Source organism: Ictidomys tridecemlineatus, chromosome 7 (assembly GCF_052094955.1).
Source record: "Ictidomys tridecemlineatus isolate mIctTri1 chromosome 7, mIctTri1.hap1, whole genome shotgun sequence".
Lineage (NCBI taxonomy): Eukaryota > Metazoa > Chordata > Mammalia > Rodentia > Sciuridae > Ictidomys > Ictidomys tridecemlineatus.
In genome coordinates this window covers 197776158-197800547 of record NC_135483.1, presented here as the reverse complement: position 1 = coordinate 197800547, position 24390 = coordinate 197776158, and the positions used below count along the sequence as shown (strand labels likewise).

Below are 24390 nucleotides of genomic sequence, written 5' to 3'. Positions count from 1 at the left end.
GTCCCTGGGGACTCTGCCTGTGGAGGTTGTGCTGCCCAGTGACCTGGGGAAGCCATTGTGTTGTTGTCCACAGTCCAGGCTGCGGAAGTGGGCCTGAGGCCTCTGCTTCCGCCGGAGGACTAGGTGCCTCCAGGAGAGGGGGACACAGCGGGTAAGACGGCACTGCAGACAGGGGAACTAGGACACTGCAGCCTATTCCTGGGCAGTGCTGGCGGAGGGGTCGAGCCCAGGCTCCAGGGCAGTATCCAGCACTAGGTGATAAAGCTGAGCCAGTGAGAGGCAGCTGTCAGCTCTGTGCACCCCGGGCCCCCTCAGCACCCACTCCAAGGGCTCTGTGCCAGGCCCCTCAGCCCACCTGGCCAGTGTACCTGTGGATGGTGTCTCCAGGCCCTGAGGGCAGCAGGCTGGGCAGGGGGAGTAGCAGAGCCGTGCTGTCAGGGTCAGGACTGGGGCAGTTGTCTGGTCCCCAGAGTACCTGGCACTACTGTTGGGTTGCCTGGCACCAGGAGGGCTGATGAGACCAGGCCTGGAGAACAGTCCCTGCTGGACAGAAGCCCAAGGCCCCAGACGTGGGTCCCTGGAGTCCGGCACCACCTGGTCCCATTGCTCAAACTCTGGGTGCATGGGCTGGATGGGGTCCCCATGGGAGCAGGGTCAGGGGTCTTCAAGACTCAATTTGTGGCCCCCTTAAGGCTGGTGCTGCCACTGGGGGTGGTTAATGCCACTAGGGGTCTGAGTGGGTCCATCACCATCTCCAGGTGGACTGGCAGGGGTCTGTGGGTTGGAGGGAAGAGCCACAGAGGCCCCTTTGCCTTCTCCATCACTGACACCGGAGCTGTCACTGGGTCCTCAGACTTCTGCCAGAGTATCCCTGGTCCCCTGGCTAGGTTCCCTCAGAATGTCCAGACGGGTCAAGGCTAGAGAAGAGGGAGGCTTTGGCCACAGATCCCAGTGGCCCTTTGATGATTAACCTCTGGGCCTCCAACCAAGAGGTCCCTGCAGGCTCTACCCCACAGCCCCTCCCTCGGGGGCATGGTGTGGCTGCATCTCGCATGAGGACGGTGGTGGGTGCTGCCATGTTGGGCCCTCTCCAGAGACGGAGCGGGTTCTGAAAGGCCAAGGATCTGGCTGTGCTGACCGAGTAGGGAGCTGGGGGACCTGCAGTCACAGCCCTGGCGCCACATCCACAGTCAGGCCTGCCAGCTCAGGCCTCGCTCTACTTTGGTGCCCTAGAGGGAGGCGCAGCCAGCCAGGGGGACGCGCTGCTGTGTGGGCCCCGTCTGGCCACTGGCCTCCCAGTGCGGGAGCCAGCTCTCCAGCGTCCTACCTGCTCTTAGGGTGTTTGCCCTGTGCTTCAGAGACCTGCTGGAGCCATTATTCCTTGGGTCTTTGATTTATGCCCAGGGGACTTAAAGGGCCCCCATGTGACTTCTGGGAACCTGAGCCAACAGGTTGACAAGTAGCAGACCCCTCCCCCCGCCAGCCCAGGAGGCTGCAGTGGTTTTCAGGCAGGTTCCTGTGAGCCCCCCCAATGTCCAAATCCTGAGCTGGTGCCACCAGGACCTCCCCACTCCTCTTCTGGATGCCCAGTCAGCTCTACCTGGAAAGGAGGGCAGGCAGCTGAGTGGGTAGGTTCTGGGCTAAAAGCAGAGCCGAGCTGACTCACCAGGTGGCCCTTCCTGATCAAGGTGACTCCCTGGAGTGCCCCCCAGGAGGTGCTCCCATTCCTAGGAGGATGCCCCCGGAGCATGATCCTGTTGCTAGGAGGGTGCTCCACCCAGGAGGTGCTCCTGTTCCTGGGAGAGTGCTTCACCCAGGAGGTGCTCCTGTTCCTGGGAGGGTGCTCCACCCAGGAGGTGCTCCTGTTCCTGGGAGGGTGCTCCACCCAGGAGGTGCTCCTGTTCCTGGGAGGGTGCTCCACCCAGGAGGTGCTCCTGTTCCTGGGATGGTGCTCCACCCAGGAGATGCTCCGGTTCCTAGGATGGTGCTCCACTCAGGAGGTGCTCCTGTTCCTGGGATGGTGCTCCACCCAGGAGATGCTCCGGTTCCTAGGATGGTGCTCCACTCAGGAGATGCTCTGGTTCTCAGGAGGATGACCCCATTCCTAGAAGGGTGCTCCATCCAGGAGGGGCCCCTGAACAGTGGGGGCGTTCTCCATAGCAGCCTGCCCACCTGGCTGGGTGGCACAGGGTCCTCCAGGTCCTCTCTATCCTGGCTGCCCTTGTGACCCTGCATGTTGGCCAGTTCAGGGCATGCAGAAGCCACCCCAGTGACCATGTCCTCTGCCCAGGCTATTCCTGGCACCAGCTGGGGCAGCTAACTGCTGGCTGGGAACAGAGGCTCTTGGAGCTCTGAGTCACTAACGGGTCAGGTGGGGTTGTGCCGTGGGTCTGGGGGTGTCCTCAGGGCACTGGCCAGCCACCCTGGGCACTGGCTGACTCTGAGTAGCTCTCACCCACCACAGGCTGCATTGATGGGAGGGGCTCAGGCTGAGGCCCGTGAGCAGCAGGGCCGGCCAGGGAAGGGACATCATAGCAGCTGCGGGTCGGGTGCAGCGCAGCTTGGCCCACCAGGTCCTCCAGTCCTTGAAGCAGGCTGAAACACCCCCCACCTGTTCTCTTCTCGGACGGCCACACCTGGGCTCTGCTGGGCTGTGCCCTCTGCTCACCGAGGTCCACTCCCTGGCCCCCTCGTGCCTCTCCTGTCTCATCAGCTCTGCAGACCCCACGACCCCTGCCCAGCGCCTCGCTCCCACACCCTGGCTGCCCCGCGGCTTGGCTCTGCTTTGCAGCTTCTTGTCATGTTGTCCTCGGCCGTGCTGTCACTGCTGCCACTCAGAGCATGGGGGTGACCCCTGATCGCGGCCTCTGCTCCCCAGGGCCTTCGTCTACCTGAGCAACCTGCTGTACCCCGTGCCTCTGGTGCACCGCGTGGCCATCGTGAGCGAGAAGGGCGAGGTGAAGGGCTTCCTCCGCGTGGCGGTCCAGGCCATCTCAGGTGCGTGTGGGCGGCACACTGGGCCCAGAGCCCAGGCAGGCTCTGCCTGTGCCGCAGATGCTGAGGGCGGAGACCGGCCTGTGGGCATCGTGTTGGCAAGGACCAGCCTCCCCTGGGCTGCCCACGGTGGGGCCTGAAGCTCCCCTGGGCCCAGCTCTTGCTCTGACCTCCAGACTCCCCTCTGCTGACCAGGGATTTGGGCTAAGCCCAGGGAGGCCTGAGCCTGCCCCATCAGGCGGCCCAGAGGGATCGAGACCCTTGGCTCCTTCCTTGCAGCCAGCCCCACCCACCCACCCACAGGCTCCACAACCACAGGAAGGCCTGCAAACAGAGTCCCTGCCCACCTCTGCCGCTCCTAGATCCCCGCCCCTCAGACCCTCCCTCATGTGGGCCTGAAAAGGCAAGTCCCTCACCCTCAGGGGCAAGACCTTCCCACTGGCCAGCCACGGAAGCTCTGGGCCCTGGTGGCTTCCTTGTAAATGGGGCCAGGTTTTAAGGCATCCCACCTGAGAATGCTGCCAGACCAGGCGAGGCCTTGGGTGAAGTGGGCTGGCCAGGGGTCTTCAGGTCAGAGGTGCTAGGTGTGATGGCGGTTCCCGGGCTGCCTTCTCAGCGGGCACAGGGGACTGCTCGGGCCCCACCCATGGCACCTTCCAGTCCTGCAGTATGGACCTCGTCCCACAGGGAACCCTGGAGAGGCAGTGGGCCGACAAAGGCATCTCTCAGCTCATCTCTCAGCTGCTCACCTCCCCAGGTGCACATCTCCATGCTCACCTCCCCAGGTGCTCACCTCCCCAGGTGCACATCTCCATGCTCACCTCCCCAGGTGCTCACCTCCCCAGGTGCTCATCTCCCCAGGTGCTCATCTCCTCAAATGCTCACCTCCCCAGGTGCTCATCTCCCCAGGTGCTCACCTCCCCAGGTGCTCATCTCCTTCAGTGCTTACCTCCCCAGGTGCTCATCTCCTCAAATGCTCACCTCCCCATGTGCTCACCTCCCCAGGTGCTCATCTCCATGCTCACCTCCCCAGGTGCTCATCTCCATGCTCACCTCCCCAGGTGCTCATCTCCCCAGGGGCTCACCTCCCCAGGGGCTCACCTCCCCAGGTGCTCATCTCCTTCAGTGCTTACCTCCCCAGGTGCTCATCTACCCCAGGTGCTCACCTCCCCAGGGGCTCACCTCCCCAGGTGCTCATCTCCCCAGGGGCTCACCTCCCCAGGTGCTCACCTCCCCAGGTGCTCATCTCCCCAGGTGCTCACCTCCCCAGGTGCTCATCTCCCCAGGTGCTCATCTCCTCAAATGCTCACCTCCCCCAGGTGCTCACCTCCCCCAGGTGCTCACTTCCCCAGATGCTCATCTCCTTCAGTGCTCACCTCCCCAGGTGCTCATCTCCCCAGGTGCTCATCTCCATGCTCACCTCCCCCAGGTGCTCACCTCCCCAGGTACTCATATCCCCAGGTGCTCACCTCCCCCAGGTGCTCACCTCCCCAGGTACTCATCTCCCCAGGTGTTTACCTCCCTGGGTGCTCAACTCTCTGGATGCTCACTTCCCTAGTTGCTCACCTCCCCAGGTGCTCATCTCTCCAGGTGTTTACCTCCCCAGGTGCTCACCTCCCCAGGTGCTCACCTCTCCAGGTGCTCACCTCTCCAGGTGCTCATCTCCCCAAATGCTCATTTCCACTTGATCCTTATCTCCTCAGGTGCTCATCTCTCCAGGTGTTTACCTCCCCAGGTGCTCATCTCCCTAAATGCTCACCTCCCCAGGTGCTCATCTCCCCAGGTGCTAACCTCCCCAGGTGTTCACCTCTCCAGGTGCTCATCTCCCCAAATGCTCATTTCCACTTGATCCTCATCTCCCCAGGTGCTCACCTCTCCAGGTGCTCATCTCCCCAAATGCTCATTTCCACTTGATCCTCATCTCCCCAGGTGCTCATCTCCCTAGGTGTTTACCTCCCTGGGTGCTCAGCTCTCTGGATGCTCACTTCCCTAGTTGCTCACCTCTCTGGGTGCTCATCTCTCCAGGTGTTTACCTCCTCAGGTGCTTTTCTCCCCAGGTGCTCAGTTCCCCCAGTTGCTCACCCCCAGGTGCTCACCTCTCCAGGTGCTCATCTCCCCAAATGCTCATGTCCCCAGCTGCTCATCTCCATGCTCACCTCCCCAGGTGTTCACCTCTCCAGGTGCTCATCTCCCCAAATGCTCATCTCCCCAGCTGCTCATCTCCATGCTCACCTCCCCAGGTGCTCACCTCCCCAGGTGCTCATCTCCCCAAATGCTCATTTCCACTTGATCCTCACCTCCCCAGGTGCTCACCTCCCCAGGGGCTCACCTCCCCAGGTGCTCATCTCCCCAGGTGTTCACCTCCCCAGGTGCTCATCTACCCCAGGTGCTCATCTCCCCAGGTGTTTACCTCCCTGGGTGCTCAACTCTCCGGATGCTCACTTCCCTAGTTGCTCACCTCTCTGGGTGCTCAGCTCTCCAGGTGCTCACCTCCTCAAGTGCTTTTCTCCCCAGGTTCTCACCTCTGCCAGATGCTCACCTTTCCAGGTGCTCTCCCACCCAGGCCTCCTAGGTGCTCAGTTCCCCCAGGTGCTCAGTTCCTTTGCCCTGGGAAGTTTCAACCGCACTCGGATGTCGAGTCTTCTGGCCCTGTATCTCTCCCACCTTTTGTGTTAACGTGACTGATAATCTAGCCCTAGTCAAATCTAGTAGCATCTAAGTGCTCTCCCAGTACCTCTTACCAGCCCAGGTCCCCCACTATTGTTACATAAAGGCAAGGCGCTCACGGTGACCCACAGTGACCCACGGTGACCCACGGTACTGGAACTTCAGGACCCAGGGGGCAAGCCTGGAGTGCAGGGAGGGGCCAGAAAACAGGTCCCCTCCTGCCAGGCCCCTCTGTAGGAAAGTGCCGTGTTGGCACCACCCCCTGGCTCAGGGATACTGCAGTGTCCAGGGCTGCCCCGTAGAAGCTGCTCCCATCCCCCAGGCCTCCATCCGTGTCTACCCCACTAGTTCCCGTCCTTACTGAGCACAGCCATGCTGGCTACTTCCTGCCTCTGTCACCTGCTGAGATGGGGCCATACCAGAGGCCCTGGGGCTGGCCCACTCAGTGGGGGGCCACTGTTGTCCTGCCTGCCCTTGGTGGGAGGGGTCCTTGTGGAACTTGGGGAAGGACCTGAGCCCGGAGCTTCATCTCTGAGAGAAGGGTCACTTCTGGGCCATCACCCTTCACCTAGGGGCTTCCCCACTTCTCGACAAGGAAAGAGTGTGAGGAAGGTGAAGGTGCCTTGGGCCCAGGTCTGTCTCCAGGCCACACTCGGGAAACGAGGCTGGACAGGGTCCTGACCTGTGCAGGAGGCCCTGCCGCGGGCTCACCGTATTCTGAGTGATGCCGGATATTGGCTTAGGTGCAGCTGCGGGCACTGATGAAGGCAGGTGCCTATCTGCTGAGCCCCACTGTGCCCTGGCCATGGCAGAACAGAGCTGTGCGGCTTGGGGCCAGCGATGGAGAGGGGCACCATGATCGCCCCCTGGGCCTGAACTGGACTGAGGGAGGTTATGGGGCCTGGGGCAGTCAGCTGCCTTGGGGTCTAGAGGCCATCAGGAGCCAGGTCAGGGTTTTGGGAATTGGGTGGGGCCTCTGAGGGTCCAGGCGGCTGCTATGGGTGGCATCTGGGTGGGGCCATGGTCAGGTTTGTGGTGAAAGGGACACAGCCACGTGTGAGATTCTGGGGCAGCTCCTGGTCAGTGTGCCCTGGACGCTGCCCTGGTTGTTACTCAAGTGTGGTTGGTGACGTGGGCTCTCCCTAGAGCAGTGAGTCTGGCTGCAGGCCCTCTTTCTGGCTGTGCCCACCATGGGGACCAGCTGGACCCAGACGCCTCCTTGGCTCCTCTTGCAGCTGACGAAGAGGCCCCTGATTACGGCTCTGGTGTCCGCCAGTCAGGAACTGCTAAGATCTCCTTTGACGACCAGCATTTCGAGAAGGTACCGGGCACTGCTCTCCTCACACAGCTGGGGACACCGCCCAACCCCTGGGTCTTCCTGGTGCTCTCCTCCCGTCCCCGGCACGGGCCTGTCCTGTCTCTTGCTTTCTACGACCTGCAGTGCCCCTTCCTGGCTTCTGGCCTTCTTCTGGCCTCTCCTGGGTCTTGTACCGCCGAGCACAGAGTGGGGGTGGGGACGCGCTTCGGGAAGTCAGCCCGGTGCCCTCTCTTGAGTGGCACACTGGGTTTCCCACTGCCCCTCGCCTGCCTCCCCAACCCTAAGCTGAAGAGTGAGGGAGGCCCCACAGAGGCCCACCTCCACCTCAGAGAGGAGCAGACCCAAGCGCCCTCTTCTGCCCTCTGGAGAGAGAGAGGAGGGGACGGTCCCTTGTGGTGACCAAGCTCAGGGCTTTGTCTTTTCCTTAGACATTCTTCTAGCCTGTGCCCACCTGGCTACCTGTCACCAGGAGCCTCACAACTCGGCACCCTGAGCAGGGTGCACGTGACCCTACTGCTTCCCCCTCTTAGAGGGGTGTCAGTGCCAGGAATGCCCAGGATCGGGTGGTGACCTGTGTCCTGCCCATGGGAGGGCCCTGGCTGCAATAGGACCCATTTCCCAAGCCCGCCTCCTGTTCTTCCCAAGGGCTGATTGGCTGCCGTCAAGGGTGGCCGCTCACAGCAGGGGGGAGGGTGGCCCCTCACAGCAGGGGGGACAGGCTGTGGCCACGGGGTCCGGGTCTGCAGCAGGGGCAGGTCTGGAGCTCGGGTCCCTGCAGGCCCTGGCCCAGGGCTGCACACCCTCCCGTGGGGTGCAACGGGCTGGGATGGCCCACCTGGCCAGCTCCCAGCTCCCCGTCTCTGACTCTGCACCCTGCACAGTTTCAGTCTGAGTCCTGCCCCGGGGTGGGGATGGCTCGCTCGGGCACCTCTCAGGAAGAGCTGCGCATTGTGGAGGGCCAGGGCCAGGGCGCAGATGCAGGGCCCTCGGCCGACGAGGTGAACAACAATACCTGCTCAGGTAGGTCCCCCAGGGGTACCAAGCCTGGCTGCCAGCCCCGCCATGTGGCCGCAGAACAGCCCGGAGACACTGTTGTCCCCCGACTCCCAGCAGCAGTGTCCCCAGAAGGTCTCCTGCTGGACAGCCCTGAGAAAGCCGTCCTGGATGGGCCCCTGGACGCTGCCCTGGACCACCTCCGCCTGGGCAGCACCTTCACCTTCCGTGTGACTGTCCTGCAGGCCTCCAGCATCTCTGCCGAATACGCAGACATCTTCTGCCAGTTTAAGTGAGCCCTGCCCTCTGTCCCCAGGCTGCCCTGCCCTCTGCCCCCTAGCTGTCCTGCCCTCTGTCCCCAGGCTGCCTTGCCCTCTGCCCCCCCACCCAGGCTGCCCAGCCCTCTGTCCCCCAGACTGTCCTGCCCTCTGCCCCCCACCCAGGCTGCCCAGCCCTCTGTCCCCCAGACTGTCCTGCCCTCTGTCCCCAGGCTGCCTTGCCCTCTGTCCCCAGGCTGCCCTGCCCTCTGTCCCCCAGACTGTCCTGCCCTCTGTCCCCCAGGCTGCCCTGCCCTCTGTCCCCAGGCTGCCCTGCCCTCTGCCCCCTAGCTGTCCTGCCCTCTGTCCCCAGGCTGCCTTGCCCTCTGCCCCCCACCCAGGCTGCCCAGCCCTCTGTCCCCCAGACTGTCCTGCCCTCTGTCCCCAGGCTGCCTTGCCCTCTGTCCCCAGGCTGCCCTGCCCTCTGTTCCCCAGACTGTCCTGCCCTCTGTCCCCAGGCTGCCATGCCCTCTGTCCCCAGGCTGCCCTACGCTCTGTCCCCAGGCTGCCCTGCCCTCTGTCCCCAGGCTGCCCTGCCTTGCCCCCCAGGCTGCCCTGCCTTGCCCCCCAGACTGCCCTGCCCTCTGTCCCCAGACTGCCCTGCCCTCTGTCCCCAGGCTGCCCTGCCTTGCCCCCCAGACTGCCCTGCCCTCTATCCCCAGGCTGCCCTGCCCTCTGTCCCCAGGCTGCCCTGCCCTCTGTCCTCAGGCTGCCCTGCCCTCTGTATCTCCAGGCTGCCCTGCCCTCTGTCCCCAGGCTTCCCTGCCCCCTGTCCCCCAGGCTGCCCTACCCTCTGCCCCCAGGCTGCCCTGCCTTCTGCCCCCCAGACTGTCCTGCCCTCTGTCCCCAGACTTTCCTGCCCTCTGTCCCCAGGCTGCCCTGCCCTCTGTCCCCAGGCTGCCCTGCCCTCTGCCCCCCAGACTGTCCTGCCCTCTGTCCCCAGGCTGCCCTGCCCTCTGTCTCCAGGCTGCCCTGCCCTGCCCCCCAGACTGCCCTGCCCTCTATCCCCAGGCTGTCCTGCCCTCTGTCCCCAGGCTGCCCTGCCCTCTATCCCCAGGCTGCCTTGCCCTCTGTCCCCCAGACTGCCCTGCCCTCTATCCCCAGGCTGTCCTGCCCTCTGTCTCCAGGCTGCCCTGCCCTGCCCCCCAGACTGCCCTGCCCTCTATCCCCAGGCTATCCTGCCCTCTGTCCCCCAGACTGTCCTGCCCTCTGTCCCCAGGCTGCCTTGCCCTCTGTCCCCCAGACTGCCCTGCCCTCTATCCCCAGGCTGTCCTGCCCTCTATCCCCAGACTGCCCTGCCCTCTATCCCCAGGCTGCCCTGCCCTCTGTCCCCAGGCTGCCCCACTCTCTGTCCCTGAACTGTCAGGAGAGGTACTCTGAGGAGGCTGTCAGTCTGGGGCATAAAGTCAGACCCAGGTTTGGGGGGCTGTGAAGGCCAGGACATGTGACCCGCAGTGAGGCCTGTGGTCCCTGCCCCACGTCCCCCCACCAAGTACATCCTCCCACCTGCAGCTTCATCCACCGCCATGATGAGGCCTTCTCCACGGAGCCCCTGAAGAACACGGGCAGGGGCCCCCCCCTCGGTTTCTACCACGTCCAGAACGTACGTCTGAGCCCTCTGCCCTCACCTGCTTGTGCCCGGTCTGCTCTGGACGGCTTGAGCGGGACGCTGCCTGGCAGGAGCATGGGCCACCAGTGCCATGTGGGGGTGGGCCTACTCAGGGCAGCAGGCTGTGTGTCCCCAAAGGGCAGACATGGCACAGAGGGTCGAGTGAGGTCCTGGCTGGGTTTGCCCGAGGGCACCCTGGGTGCAGGGACAGGGTGGCGGCTGGGCCTGAGGAGGGCCAGAGGATGCCTGAGCACCGTCCTGAGAGGCCCTGGGAGTCCAGCAAGGCTGAGCGGTGGGGAGGGAAGTGCTGGCCTGGTGACAGTGAGAGCAGCATCTAAGGACAGGCGGAGGAGCGCTCACGGCTGGCCACTGTGACGCGGCTCTGAGCAGCGAGCCTGGTTCTGGGGCTGCCTCCTCCCGTCAGGTGGCTGCAGGGCGCCTCCTTCCTGGGGCTCCTCCCTGCGTCGGGGTCCAGACCCCAGCCACACTGGACACTGGACGAGGCACACTCTGACCTCACTTGATGTATCTAAACAGCTGCCTCCCACGGTCCTGGGGTCAGGACTTAAGGGCAGGATTTGGGGGGTGCAAGTGAGTGGGCAAGGGCAAGGCTAGCAGGAGAGCCCTGGCTCTTGGTCTCCTTCTCGGGCTCCGTGTTCTGAAAGGCAGCCCAGCACTTGGCCCAAGATGCCCTGGGGAAGTGCCCCTGGTTTCTGGCCTGGGTGTCTTGGGAGGAGAGGCCTCATGGCAGGGTCTGCCAGGGAGTATTGTCCCCCAGAGGGCGAAGGTGGGCTGGTAGTGTCCCTTAGAGCGCTGGGTCTGCCTGGAGACTGAATGCTTTCTGATGTCCAGATCGCAGTGGAGGTGACCAGGTCCTTCATTGAGTACATCCGGAGCCAGCCCATTGTGTTCGAGGTCTTTGGCCACTACCAGCAGCACCCATTCCCGCCGCTCTGCAAGGACGTGCTCAGGTCAGCTGCCAGGACCCCAGGGCAGGGCACCCCCCCAGTCACGGCCTGCACCTCCTTGTCCAGCAGTCTCAGGCTGCAGAGCCCTCCTGCCTCTGAGGCCCCTCCGCCTGCCGGTGGCCGCTCACCTGGGGCCTCCAGGACTCGATGGCTCAGCCAGAGCTCTGTGCTCGGTCTGGCTTCTCTCTTAGAACCGAGCAGGGCCTCCCGCTGAGCACGGGTAGTGTCGGGGTGCTGGCTGTCCAGCTGTTCTCTCTGGGGATGTCTGTCCACCCCCTCACCCCATGTAGCCTCCCAGGGGCTCAGAAAGAGACAGCCAGGTCCATCTCACCTGGGCCCTGGAGTGGGGGTCCCCCTCACCCTGGGCCCCAGAGGGTGGGATGGGGCCCTCTGGGCCAGGCTGAGCCCTCCCAGGTACTCAGCGTGGGACCACAGTCATCAGCCTCGGTGCCCAGATCGTCACCAGCTCCATCTCCCCCTCCACAGTGGAGCAGGACCAGAGCTGGGCCGAGGGAAGAGAGGGGCGATGGCCGGCATGGCCTGGAGCCCCGTCTGCTCTGTCGCCTTCTGGGATCACTTGTCCTGGGAACCCCAGAGTTCCACCCTCCTGGTCCTCTGTGGCCTTGTGGGGCCTCTGGGGCAGAGCCTGGAGCCCGGGGTGGGGGGCCCGTCTCCCGTCCACACAGGTCCAGGGCATGAGACAGGGAGGCAGGGACAGACTGAGGGTTAGCAGCCGGCCACGGCCAGGCTGCTGGCTCCAGCCTTAGGGTCTCTCTCCACAGCCCCCTGAGGCCCTCCCGCAGACACTTCCCCCGCGTCATGCCACTGTCCAAGCCAGGTAGGTGGGACTCGCCTGGTTCACCGGGGCAGGTGCCGAGCTGTGGGTGCCAATAGGGCCCTCTGCTGGGAGGCGGGGTGCCGTGGAGCCCCCCTCCCCACACTGCTGACCCTGCACCGTGTGCCAGCGGGCCTTGCGGGTGGTTCCAGCTCCTGCTCCTTGGCCACTGTCTCCCGTGGTCTCAGGACAGACACCTGGATCCACAGCTGTTAGGTGAACCAGCCAGGGCTCAGATGGGAATTGATAGAGGAAGGGTCTCTGTGAGGGGTCCACTGGGGGACGGAAGCTATCAGGAGCCGGACACAAGCGAGGGGCTCGTGGGGACTGAGGGCAGGGCCTGTTGGGCAACAGGTCCAGTGGACGGTCCAGGCAGCACACAGATGTGTGCTGTGCCAGGTTGGCTGCCGGGCTTTTCTCTTGAGGAGCCACCTTGGTGGACACCTCAGTGTGCCCTCGCCCTGAGCAGGTCAGGTATCCTTCAGTGTGTGTCCTCCTGTCCCCAGTGCCTGCCACCAAGCTCAGCACGCTGACACGGCCCTGCCCGGGCCCCTGCCACTGCAAGTATGACCTGCTGGTCTACTTCGAGATCTGCGAGCTGGAGGCCAACGGGGAGTGAGTACGGCCCCGGGCCCACGCTGGGGTCAGGGACAGGTCCTCGGGGCCTCACGGGGGGCAGAGGGAGGGGCCAGGCCTGGAGCCTCTTGGTTCCCACCGTCCAGGGGTCCTCTCGGCAGGGTTCAGCAGGTGTCTGGTCTGGGTGGCCTCCTAGGTGCTGGGGAAGGAGCAGACACCCCCGCTGAGGGGTGGGGCTGACGGACAATCTGGCGGCTGGGCTGAGTGCCAGGTCCAGGGCCCAGGGCTGGAGTCAGGGCTGGGGCTGGAGGTGGCAGGCATGGAGGGTTGTCACACATGATTGGGGGACACAGAAAGGAAGACCTGAAGAGGCACAGGGGAGCTGGGTTCCCAGGCCACCGTGCAGGGGCCATGGCTGCCTGGTGTGGCTGGTGGCCCAGAAGGGTCAAAGGGTAGGGAGGCCGAGCTGGCTTGGGCTCTGGGCTGCAGGCGACGGGACCCCTGCTGCAGCTTTACCCGGGCAGTTCAGGGACTGGACACCTCCCTGCCGTGGGCAGGGCTTGGAGGTGATGGTCAAGGAGGTGTGGCCTGGCTCTGGTGCCCAGCGACCCTGTCCTCTGGCGGGGTGTTTCTGTCTGTGGAGGCAGCTGATGTCTTCCTGTGCCCGTGCCTGCTCTCTCTGGGACCAGGCCATGCCAGGGGCAGGGCTGGGAGGAGCCAGCATCTCACCCTCTTCTCTTCCAGCTACATCCCTGCTGTGGTTGACCACCGTGGCGGCATGCCCTGCATGGGGACCTTCCTCCTCCACCAGGTGTGAAGCCCTGCCTGCCCCCAGAGTATGCCCAGTCCTCCTTGCCCCCCATGACCCTGGGGGTCTGACTGTCCCCACTCCTGTGCTCCACAGGGCATCCAGAGGCGAATAACTGTGACGCTGCTGCATGAGACGGGCAGCCACATCCGCTGGAAGGAAGTGCGCGAGCTGGTCGTGGGTGAGCAGGACGTGGGGCTGCCTCAGGGATGGGCTGGCCTGCCAGTGTGCTGTGTGGCCTGGCTCAGTCCCGAAACCTCTCTGTGCCTCAGTCCCTAAGCCAAGAAGGAGAGCCTGGGACCTGGGGGGTGATTCCCAAATTCCTGCTTAATCCGAGTCAGTGTTCTGGGGCTGTGGGCACAAAGTGCCACAGAAATCCCCTGCTCTGGAGGCGGAAGGCCCAGGTCCAGGCCAGTGGGAAGCCTCACCTGGCGGTGGGTGGCAGGGCCCGTCCTTGGCTGGGGGAGAGCCCCTGCTGCACGGACCTCCACAGAGTCCTCCAGGCAGGCAGTTGTCCTCTGGCAGGTGACCCCGAGCATGCTGGCCATGGACATCAGGGCCCACCACTGTGGGGCCTCTGCACCCACCTGCACACGGGGGGCAGTCTGGCCCCAGGAGGGCTGGAACGCAGCTTGTCTACTTTTGGGGAAACCCAGGCCTCCCTGACCACCACCAGAGGGACATCCTGGCGTGGCCCTGCCTCTTGTTTCCACTCTGGCCTGTCAGAGGTTTCCTTTCTCAGCTGTGCGGGATCCGCCGCTCCCTTTTCAGGGGGCACAGACAGGTGTCCATCTCAGTGTGGGGCCAAAGTGAGCCCCACCTCTGCCTTGGGGTGTGGGGGCCCCTCTGGGAGCACTGCTGAGGTCCCGGCCTTTCGATGGCCAGGCAGGGAGGGGCTCCCTGGGTGCACCCACGGCTCTTCATCCTAGTCAGGACCCGGGCAGGGAGGCGCCTGGGGCACCAGCAGAGGCTGGTTTTGCAAGCTTTGTGTCTGTTTCACACAGAGAAAGCATGAAGTCAGTGCACAAACCCTCCCATGTGGCCAGATCCCAAGAGGGAGTCAGTTCAAAGGCAAAGATCCAACACAGCTGGCCTCTGAACCTCGCCACCCGGGGGGGCAGATGCCGACACCTGTGCCCACTGTCTGCACCCAGTGGGGGCGGGGTCTGACACAGAGCTGTATCCTCACGGGCCTTGGGGTGTGGTTGCCCAGGTCCCCCCAGCTCACCCTGAGCCGACCCCATGATCCATCTTCCTCCCTTTCTTACAATGTGGACACTGATGTCCCTCATGTGGAAAGGTAGGAAGGAAAGGGGACAGGGGACATCCTGCCCCCTGTGCACAGCCCCAGTCTAGGATGAGCACTGGGTGCTGCCTCTGGGCTTCCTGAACCAGCAGCCTTGACTGCCAGGTTTCAGTTCTCGAGACTAAAAGGCTCAGGGGTCACTCCAGGTAAACTTCACAAAATAACCACCCAAGAGACACAAATGCCTTTTTCTTTGGGGTCACTGTGATGGCTCCTCTGACCTTAAGGGTCCGTAGGAAGAGAGAGAGAGAGAGAGAGAACGTGCTGACCCCTTCAAATGAGGCAAGGGTCAGGTTTCAGGGGGCTGAGTATCTTCGTGATGTCCACTGTCAGCAGGTTGACTGACACCTGGGTAGGCCACACCCTAGGGCACAGTTAGAGAAGGGGACACACAAGGCACTTCCACGGAGGATTGTATCCTAAACAGGGCCAGGGGTGATATTACAGAGGAACAGGTGAACGTAGCTTCACACCCTTGCGCACTTGCACCCAAGAAGGGTGGAGAAAGCTCTGCCACATTTCTGTGACAGCGCCTCAGCACCCAGCCAGGGAGTGCGACTCTGTCATGTGTATGGTTGCTCTCCCACACTTGACTGGACATGGGGCTCACAGCCCACTTGCTTTCTGGAGCAGTTGACTGCTGTCCAGGCCTTGGCCCCCTTCACAGCCTTCCCCCACCCTAGGTCCTTCCCCATAGGCTGGGAGGGGCTCCCCAAAGGGGTGAGGGACAGGAGACATCCTGGGGCAGTGCTGAGCTCCGGGGGTGGCTCCTGAGGGCTGGGCGTATTGGAGGGCTGTTGACTAGGAGCAGGCCCCCAGGCCAGGCCCCACCAGTGTCCCTGTCCTGACCAGAGGTGCTCACCAGACTCCCTGCAGACGAGAGCTCTGCTGTCCCCAGTGCTGCGGTCCTGTCTGGGACCTGCACTGAGCCCCTCCCTGTCATCGGCACCCCAAGTCCTGGAGGGCCCTGGCATGAGGAGGGCCCACACCCCTTCTTCCCAGAAGCCAGATGCTACAAAGCTTAGGTCAGAGCAGCCAGGCAGGGTGGCCCAGCGTGCAGACACCCTGGCCACGTCCGGGGTGGCGGAGGGGAGAGGCCCGCTCCCTCTGGCTGGTTCACCCTTTCCAGAGCGGACGTCACTAGCCCGGCAGACAGGTGTTAAAGGAAGCAGGACCATCTCTTGGTCAGCTCCTTCCAGCAGGTACAAGGCCATGCATTCCAGCTGGGCCGGCAGAACCGTCAGAAACAGGAACAGAACATGGCCTGCAAGGGACACCTGGAGAAGCAGCTGGCCAGGGCCTCGCCTGCCACCTGCCTGCTGCCCTTTCCACAGCCTGTGGACGGCTGTTCATTAACTGGGCTCCTGTCCTGCACCCGTGTCCTGCACCTCCACCCTACACCCCTGCCCTACACCCCTGCCCTACACCCCTGCCAGCCTCCTGGGAAGTGACACCTCTCAATGACCTGGCCCACAGGTCGCATCCGAAACACCCCGGAGACTGACGAGTCCCTGATCGACCCCAACATCCTGTCCCTCAACATCCTCTCGTCTGGATATGTCCACCCTGCCCAGGATGACCGGTGAGTCCCTGAGGGGTGGCGGCCAGCACCCAGCCCCATGGCCTCTGCTGACCCAGCCACCATGCGTCTGGCTCCAGAGCCTTCCCACCCTACTTTCTGACATGGATGAGACAGGTGCCCAAGTGGAGGCTGCTGGCCTCCAGGCCTCTCGCCTATTATGCGACCTCCACCCTGGATCATGCCATCCGGACACCTGGCAGAGGGCCAGCATAGGCTTGGAGTAGGAGCCGGGTCTTGTCCCCAGGAGTTCGTGGCAGGTGGGCCAGTGGCTGGGACAGTGGGTGGACAAGCAGGTCCTGCTCCCAGGATTCATCCCATGGTGGGCAGTCTAGAGCCTGTTGGGTCCTGGAGATAGGGTCCTGGAGCTGGTGGCCCAGCGGCTCAGGGTGGAGGTGTGCCCACAGGCTTCTGCTTGTCACCTGCTCTTGTCATGCGCCCTGGGTGGGTGCAGCCCTGGTGTGAGGGCAGTGGAGGGCCCTTCAGGTCTCAGGGACACCTGGCTGGCCTGTGGGGTGTGGCAGGGTGGGTGGGCTGTGAGAGAGGCGGCATCTGAGGCTGACTGGGGTCAGGGATGTGGAGTCCCCCTCCTGATGAGCGGTGCCAGCCAGCGTGCTGTCTGAGAGCCGCTTTCCAGAGGTCTGGGGAGGTTTGGTAGGGGCTCCGAGCCCCAGCCAGGCCGTGCCCTGCGCGCTGCACCTGGCCTGACGTTGCCCTTGGAGCCTGGGCGGGGGCTGTTTGTAGGAAGAGCCTCTTAGAGCGGTGGGTGTGCTTGGGGAGGGGGGGGGGCCGAGCTCTGCCAGGGAAGGCAGGCCGTAGGACAGGGCCCTGCGGGAGAAGTCCCCTGCTCTCCCACTCTCGGGTCCAGACAGCGCTGCCTTTTCAGAGACACCCCAGGGCTAGGCCAGAGACGGGTCACCCCTCGGCACCAGGAGAAACCTGGGCGGCCTCAGGTGAAGCCAGGGCTGGGCAGAGCAGCATCAGAGAGCAGTGGGGACAGTGGACAGGGTGACTAGGTGGAGGCAGAGACCTGGACGTGCAGATGTGGCTTGGACCCTCATTCTTACAGAACTCACCTCCCTCCTGTCCAGGGGGTGGAGAGGGCTGGACGGTCCCTCCTGCAGATGGCACGGGGTGGGCAGGCTGGGAGTCACATCTGGGAGGGGAGGGGAGGCGGACAGTAGGGTGGTCAGGGCCTGGCTCTCCCTCTGACCTCAGGTCTCCTGTCACCACGAGGGTGGCATGGAAAAGGCCATCTCTCCCCGTGTGGGTGCTGCCCTTGGGGTGTGGGCCACCGCTCCTGTCTCAGTGGACCAGGACCCAGAGGGAAGGGTGGGGTCTAGAGGGCCTGTCTTCTTGGGTCCTGGAAGAGGACTCATTCCCCCAGCCTCTGGCCCTCCCTGACGCAGGAGCGCCAGGATTCTTGGGGCAGGATGAGAGGTGACGGGGGAGATGTGGGTGGGGGTCTCTTCCTCCCCCACACTGTCTCCTTGTGCTGAGGGCTACATTTCCAGGGTCTTCTGTCCTCCTCTGGCCAGCCTGGCTGCTGAGGGGTCCCTTGAGTGGCCGTGGCCCTGGCTAAGCTGGGGGTGATGTCGGAGGTGGCTGCTGGACCTCAGGCAGGTGGGGCTTTGGCCACACAGCTCTCCCCACTCCTGGGGTCCAGGAACATGTCACTGAAGAGCTTCAGCCATGTTCCCGGGGGCTGAGGAGCTAGGGTGGGCCCAACCCTGGGTCCCAGGAGGCAGGAAGGCCTGTCCAGGGGGGTGTAGACTGGCCAGACGCTTCCCCTTGCTTGGCTCCCTCCCTGCTGGTGCTCCCCTGGCACCCCAACCCGAGGAGGACTCTTCCGGCTGGTGGCCCCGGGCAGGCACAGCCTGTGACTCCCTCCTCAAGGCCCGCATGGTCAGGGCTTCTTGTGTCTGGATGGCTGAGGATGGACCCCACGATCGTGGGGCAGTCCCAGCCAGGCCCAGGGGCCTCGGGCTGCCCAAGCGCTTGGCCATGGCCTCAGCCTCCGCCCCCCCCTGCTCCCAGGACCCATGCTTTGCAGCCGCCTTGGCTCAGAGTGGGCCCACCACCCCAGGTGGCTCCCTGCTGCCCTTGCTGCTGCCCCGCTGCTGGCCCGCTCCCCACGACCCTCACTAACCTCTGACTGTTTGTGTTTTGCAGGCAGTTTCTTGATTCGGACATTCCTAGGTATCATCCATGTCCCTGGCTCCTCTCCCCTGCCTCCTTCCCTGACCGCCCACACAACCCTGAACATTTAATTTCCAGCTTTTTGATTCTTATAAACTTGCTCACCGTTTCCTCCTGTTTCTCCCTCTTTATTACTTTATTTCCTTGGAATATGGTTCTGTTTTTTTATTTTTTATTTCTGCTACCCACCCCCTGGCTGAGTGCTCCCTGCCCTTCTTAATTGTGGCTGCTTGGTAGCTCCTGCCTCATAGATGCTGGCTGGCCCCTCCACCCTCACAGCCTTGCCCACCCTGTGCTGACACCCCAGCCTGCCAGAGTGGGCACAGGGGTCTCCTGCATGCAGGCCAGGCTGCCTTGGGCTGCCCCAGCTGCATGGGCCAGCCACTACATACAAGGGCCATAGCAGGCAGAGCCAAGAACACAGGGTCTGGGGCAGAGGGACCCAGTCACAGGCAGCTCACATCCCAGCACACTCCACGGCTGCCTGAGCCCCTTGCCTGGCCAGACCTCAGGAGGGCTGCAGGGGGGACACACTCCAGCCTTCTGCCCTGCCAGTGGCCGGGCCTTCCCTCTTGGAAGTGGCAGTGAGTCCGTGGAGACCCCTGCGTCCCTGGGCGGGGCTGGCTCCGGTCCCCCCCGGAGGCCCCAGAGGCTGCAGCTCCTGCTCCCTGACTCCAGGCCTTGCCCCTCACTGGTCCAGTGCAGGGGCTCAGGAAGGCCCTAAGATGGCCTCCAAGGTCCTCCTCCAGGCTTTATCGAAGGAGAAGGCAGGGTGTTCCAAAAGCAGGTGCAGAGTCTCACCTTCTGGGATGGTGGTCAGACCTTCATGGTGGTCATTAGTAGATCCGCTGTTTTGAAGCCATGAACATTGGAGCCTTTAAGCTGTACAGCCCAGAAAATACTGGCCGCTCCCTGGACAGAGCCCTAGGGCTGGGCAGGCACAGCCCAAACTTTTGGAGGTTGTCCTTATCAGGTCACGGTGGTGAGCCAGTCCAGATGGGCCTGACTGGGCACCAGGTAACTAGCTGAGGGCCAACTGGCCTGGAAGGGGCCCCCTGGAGCCGTGGGGCTGTGGTCTGCTCCCTGGGACAGCGCGGGGTGCACCTACCTAGGTGAGCGCATCTTTCTAAAGGAGATACATGTGTGTGGAGCTGGGTGAGGCAGACCCTTGCCCAGGGTCAACTACAGAGGTGGCCAAGGAGGGGCACAGCCTGCACAGGCCTGAGCAGGGGCCCTCCTCCCTCGCCCTGGGTCGCCTGGCAGGCTTGCTGAAGGAGGCAGCCACTGCTGGTCCTAGAGGGGAGCTGGTCTGGCTCAGGAGTCCTGTGCTCAGAATTATCCGGGGCTGGGAACCCGTATTCTGTCCAAGCGCTTGGCCGTGGCCTCAGAGATCTCTCAGTGTGATCTCACGAGGTCATGCGTCTGCATTTTGTTCAAGTTTGGGTCTGTCCACATTCAGGTTCCACACCTTCTATGTGTTTGCGGGGTGCTTGGCGGGTGGCAGATAACCCCCAGGAAGGGTCAGGGTGGAACAGGCCAGCCCTGGCATCTGGACGGAGAGGGAGCAAGCCTCCCTCGGCAGCCCAGGCCTCCCGGGGCTCCTGCCCTCTGCTCAGTAAGGGTGGGGGCGGGAGCCCCCTCCCAGGGCCCAGTTCTATGGGCCAGGGAGCCACTGTGGTGAGTAGTGCCGCTGCCCTGCAGGTGATGGGTGTGGGGAGGAGCCAGGTCCCCGAGGCCACCAGGCTGAGCCCTGATGTTTGTAGGAATGTGACTGAGCGTGGGATATTCGCAGCTCCAGGCTCCTTCCCGAGGCGAGCAGGACAGCTGCGGGCTCAGGGTGCCCCGGGGTTGGCGGACGTGCGTGGAAAGCCTGGTGCCGGGAACCCTGCTCCCTAACCAGCCTCGGGTGAACCTGTTCAGCCCCTGGGAAAGGCCACAGTGAGACGCCACAGGTCTTGTGCTCGGCCTCCGGGAGGCACACAGGGCCAGGACGAGGGTGGTCCAGACCTAATCCATATTTCTAAGGAAATTTGTCGGATCGGCGTCCCATCTGTGCACCCTGCCCTGGGCTCCACGTCCTGCCTGCCCTGAGTGGAGGGATCGGAATGGGTGTCCCCGAAGGGCAGCGAGGTCCTCGTCAGGCTGTTCTCCTGAGACCACCGTGGGCCTCCCCTCCCCTCCCACCAGGCCTGGAAACTGGCTTCTGCCAAGAGGCTCTGCCAACCTCCTGGGGAAAGGCCCAGACATAGGTCCCCTCCTGCCCTTCCTTGCCGTGACCCACGGCGTTCGCTGGCTCCGTCATCCATCCCTGGGTCCTGCAGGCCCCACCTCATGGGCTGCAGGGCTGCATGGGAAGCTGCCTGTCCAGGTTCAAAGCCTGGCCAAGGGGCTCACCCACTCCACCCTCAGCAGATGCTGACCCCGCAGGCCCTGTCCTGGGACACTGCAGTGTGGGACAGGCACCCCTGTGCCCCGATGACCTGATAGAAGGCAGTGCCAGGTCCCTGGTGGGCAGACTGCACTGGGGAGCCAAGGGGACGGAGCACAGGGAGGCACCCGGCCAGGCCCAGGCACAGACCCTGGACAGGGTGAATGCTGCCTCCCACGGGTGTGCCCAGGGGTAGGAAGCCACTGCCCCTCTGCCTCCACTGCTGGACAGCAGCCTCCTGCCGGGGGAAGCCAGGACAGAGCCAGGCCCTGTTTCTCCGGCGCCTGCTTGTTGCCTTGGCCTGTGGGGACAGGGCACAGCTCCCTCCAGCCACACCCTCCTGTCTGGCGGTTCTGCCGTCTCTGACCTGCCCCGTCTACCGGGTATGTGTTTCCTGCCCCACTTGGCACTCTGCGGAGTGTCCAGCTTGTAAGAGGGGCCAGACGTCAGTCCCGAGCCCTCTCCACCCTCGGTGGGCTGGGCGTAATTCACTGGAAACAGGCCGGGACCCGGCGGAGGACATGGCACCTGTTATCTGCAAGTTTCGAGCACTGCAGCGGGAACATTGGTCCGAAGTGGGCTGGGAGCGTGTCCAAGGAGGCGGAGCAGGGGACATTTCTGAAGGCAAACTGAAAACCCTGGGCTTCTGGTGGCCAGGGGTGGAGCCTGAGCAGCCTTGTGCCTGGAATTGGCTCCTGACCCAGTGGAGGAGTGAGGACAGGGAAGGGGTTGGGGATGGCCTCACCAGAGGAAGGGACGGGTAAGAGCACTCAGGCCTGGGTGTCCCAGCTGTAGAACAGGCAGATTTGCAGGGTCTCCAGCATGATGGGCACCACAGAGCTGATGGGGAAGCCCTACAGGACAAACCTGGGTCCTCTGTTTACAAGGACACCCCTCCAGTGCTTCTGCCTCAGTAGGTCAGTGTGCACACCTTTTTACAGTTGAACATGAGGGTTTTAATCCATCCTGTTACTATAATGCAATATCCGAGGCTGGGTAACTTTAGAGGAAAAAAGTTCATTTTGGTTCATGGTTCTGGTCTGCAGTCAAGGGGGTGCTTCTGGTGATGGCCTTCTTACTGGAGAAGTCCCAACGTGGCCCCTCATGTGACAAGAGATAGGAGATACAGGTGTGTGTTCTGGAACATTATAAAGCTTCCAGGGGTCAGTCTGGGGCTCTGTCCATGGCCTCATGTAACCCATCACCCCTGAAGGCCCAGTCTAACCACTGTGGTCAGATTCTGAGCTCTACCCCCAGAGGGGCTGAGTTTCCGCACTCTAACCCTTGGGGGACATTCCCTCGGATCCAATCTGCTGCAGGGGGTTTGGCCACATGGGAGCTTGGCAGTGAGGGCTTCAGGGACGGACACAGGCCCCTTCCTGTGTATAGAGGTCCCTGCTAGGGCAGTGGGTGCTCTGTGGCCTCTGAAGCCCTCCCAGACCTGCTCCTGGGGTTTGCTGTGTGGGGGGACTGGCCATCTCTCAGCTTCTCTGGGTGATTGAGAGCTGACCCTGGTCCCACAGCCTGCCTGCACTCTTGGTGTGTCCCCAGGGGCTGCCCTGGGTCACCCCTGCCCCACCCATGTCCACCCTCTCTGGCTATCACTCGGGTCAGGGTGCACTCTTGCCCTGCAGAAGCTTGGGGGTCAGCCTTGCCGCTGACCCTCGCTGCCAGTGTTCCAGGGTTTGCTGTCTGGGACTCGGGGGCTGTGGCTGGTTGAGAGGCCCTGTGTGCAGTTCCTCCGGAGCAGAGCAGATGGCCTCCGAGGCCCAGGGCTGACCACCAGTTTGGAAGTCACCAGTGGGCAGCATCATGGCTGTGTCCATGTTGGACCTTGGTCCAGCTGACCATCTGGGTACTGGGGGATGGTGCAGTCATCTGGGAAGACCCAGTCCTGGCTGTGGACATGGTCAGATAGAGACCCCTCCAAGGCCCACAGCTGTGGAGACCCCGAGTCAGCTCCCCGAGTGTCTGGCTGGCTGCAGTCTGAGCTGCTCGAGGCCCCGAACCTGGACGGGGGGGATCCTCCACCCAGGCCCCTGGCAGAGTCCACCCTGTCCCCAGAAGTGGCTCCAGCTGACACTATGAAGCTCATTGCTGTGGTGTGACCTGCTCAGGGTGGAGGGCGAGGACCCCAGGACAAGGCGGGCACAGGGCTCCTAAGGAGCTGGGCGGCTAGGGCAGGGGCTATGCAGAGACTTGCAGCAGAGAAGCTGGCCGGGGAGCTCGGTGCCTCTCAAGGCAGGTGGACCAAGGGTCAGTTGGTTGGGCCCAGCAGGAGACTAGGCTGGCCCATGGGTCTGACCCAGGCACAGAGCGAGGACAGTGGCAGTACGTGTGCTGGAGTCAGCCCCTCTTCTTTCCTTGGTCACACACTCGCTTGCTGCATCTGAGGACATCTGGGTGGAGTGGGGACGGTCACTGACCTGTCATACAGATAAGCCAAGGGAAGAGACACGCTGGTGAACTCTGAGGCCACGTGGCCTGGGGTGGCTCTGTGGCACTTGAGGTGGGCAGTTTGCAGGCTCTCATTCTGAGTCAGGCTGTGCTGGACGCCAGCTCTGGCCTGCAGCCTGGCCGCAGAGGGCCCTGACCTCTAGTCCAGCTGGGGACCCCCTGGGCTCTGCTGCAGGGCTGGGGCAGGGCCTCTGCCGGGCCAGGCTGGCGGGGTGACGTCTGACTCTCACTCTCTCCTGTGTGTGCGTGTGTCTGGTGCCCCTCAGCCTTTCCTTCGGGAATGACACTAGGTACAGCCCACTCTTCTCTTCCTCCCGTGCTTGCTGTCCCCTTGGCCCTGACCACTCCGTTTCTCCTCCATGTCTGCCTGCTCTGTGCCCCCTCCTGGTTGCCCACTGTCCCCATTTCCCCTGGACCTCTCCCTGCTCTGTGTGCCAACGGCGGCCCTGCCCTGGACCTGACCCTTGAGACTCCTGTGTCCTGCACCCAGGCCAACCGTCCAGGAGACGGGGCAGTGTGGCACGTCGGGCCTGGCGTGTCAGAGCGTGTGCTGCTGCCCGCTGTCTGTCAGCGTGTCTGCACAGGCCCTGCGAGGGTGCTGGTGTGGGAAGGGCACCCGCGTGGGGCCGTGGGACTGAGGTGCCTTCCCCAGATGGGCTCCTGGCCTAGGAGGGCTCCCATCTGCAAGCAGAAGTTGCTGGATACAAACTCCGCATCTGGGGTGCCTGAGGGTCACAGAGCAGGGTGGGACCCCGTGGGGGACACAGAGTCCTGGCCTCCTGGGGCTGCCCTGAGCTGCCCTGGGCAGGGCCTGGGGGCCACTGGCAGACGTGCTACTCATTGTCTCTCCAGATTAGAGAGCAGGGACAGAGCAGAGTCCCTGTCCACTCCTGTGCGACCTCACAAGACGCCGCTGCCACCGGCCTCCTGGTTCCCACTCCAAGCATCCTCCCTGGAGTCCTGGTGGAGGGCGAGTCGCCCGTGGGGAGATGGTCCTGGAGGTTTGGGCAAACCGGGCACTGTCCTCAGGCCAGGGAGGGCCAGGGCAGCTCCTTACTCAGGATGAGGCTGTGATGGCCCAGGCTTCTGCCCCTCCCTCCTCCCCTCCTCCCCTCCTCCCCAGCCTTTCCCTCCTCTCTGGCCCTCCTTTCCTCCCCAGCCCTCCCCTCCTCCCTCCTCCTGTCCTCCCCTTCTCCCTCCTCCATAGTCCTCCCCTCCCTCCTCACTGGCCCTCCTCTCCTCCCCTCCTCCCTCCTCCTATCTTCCCCTCCTCTCTCCTCCTGTCCTCCCCTCCTCCCTCCTGTCCTCCCCTCCTCCCTAGCCCTCCTGTCCTCCC

General features: G+C 63.5%; 1 protein-coding gene across 12 annotated transcripts in view; it reads left to right on the top strand.

Annotated features, from left to right (window-relative positions):
- The window catches only part of Kif1a (kinesin family member 1A), an 83420-nt gene that overhangs the window by 50179 nt on the left and 8851 nt on the right, over positions 1 to 24390 (top strand). For 6 of the 12 annotated variants that reach the window (XM_078018402.1, XM_078018400.1, XM_078018396.1 and 3 more), the window contains 12 exons: positions 2879 to 2997; positions 6897 to 6982; positions 7861 to 7999; positions 8090 to 8264; positions 9802 to 9892; positions 10751 to 10869; positions 11649 to 11704; positions 12208 to 12316; positions 13022 to 13088; positions 13182 to 13266; positions 15868 to 15973; positions 18143 to 18404. In XM_078018402.1, the coding sequence (XP_077874528.1) occupies positions 2879 to 2997; positions 6897 to 6982; positions 7861 to 7999; positions 8090 to 8264; positions 9802 to 9892; positions 10751 to 10869; positions 11649 to 11704; positions 12208 to 12316; positions 13022 to 13088; positions 13182 to 13266; positions 15868 to 15973; positions 18143 to 18389 (1399 nt within the window). In that variant the 3' untranslated portion in view covers positions 18390 to 18404. Of the gene's footprint in view, positions 1 to 2878; positions 2998 to 6896; positions 6983 to 7860; positions 8000 to 8089; positions 8265 to 9801; positions 9893 to 10750; positions 10870 to 11648; positions 11705 to 12207; positions 12317 to 13021; positions 13089 to 13181; positions 13267 to 15867; positions 15974 to 18142; positions 18405 to 23320; positions 23538 to 24390 lie in introns of those variants that run through there. The other 6 variants (XM_078018403.1, XM_078018401.1, XM_078018399.1 and 3 more) reach the window with 3 other exon arrangements.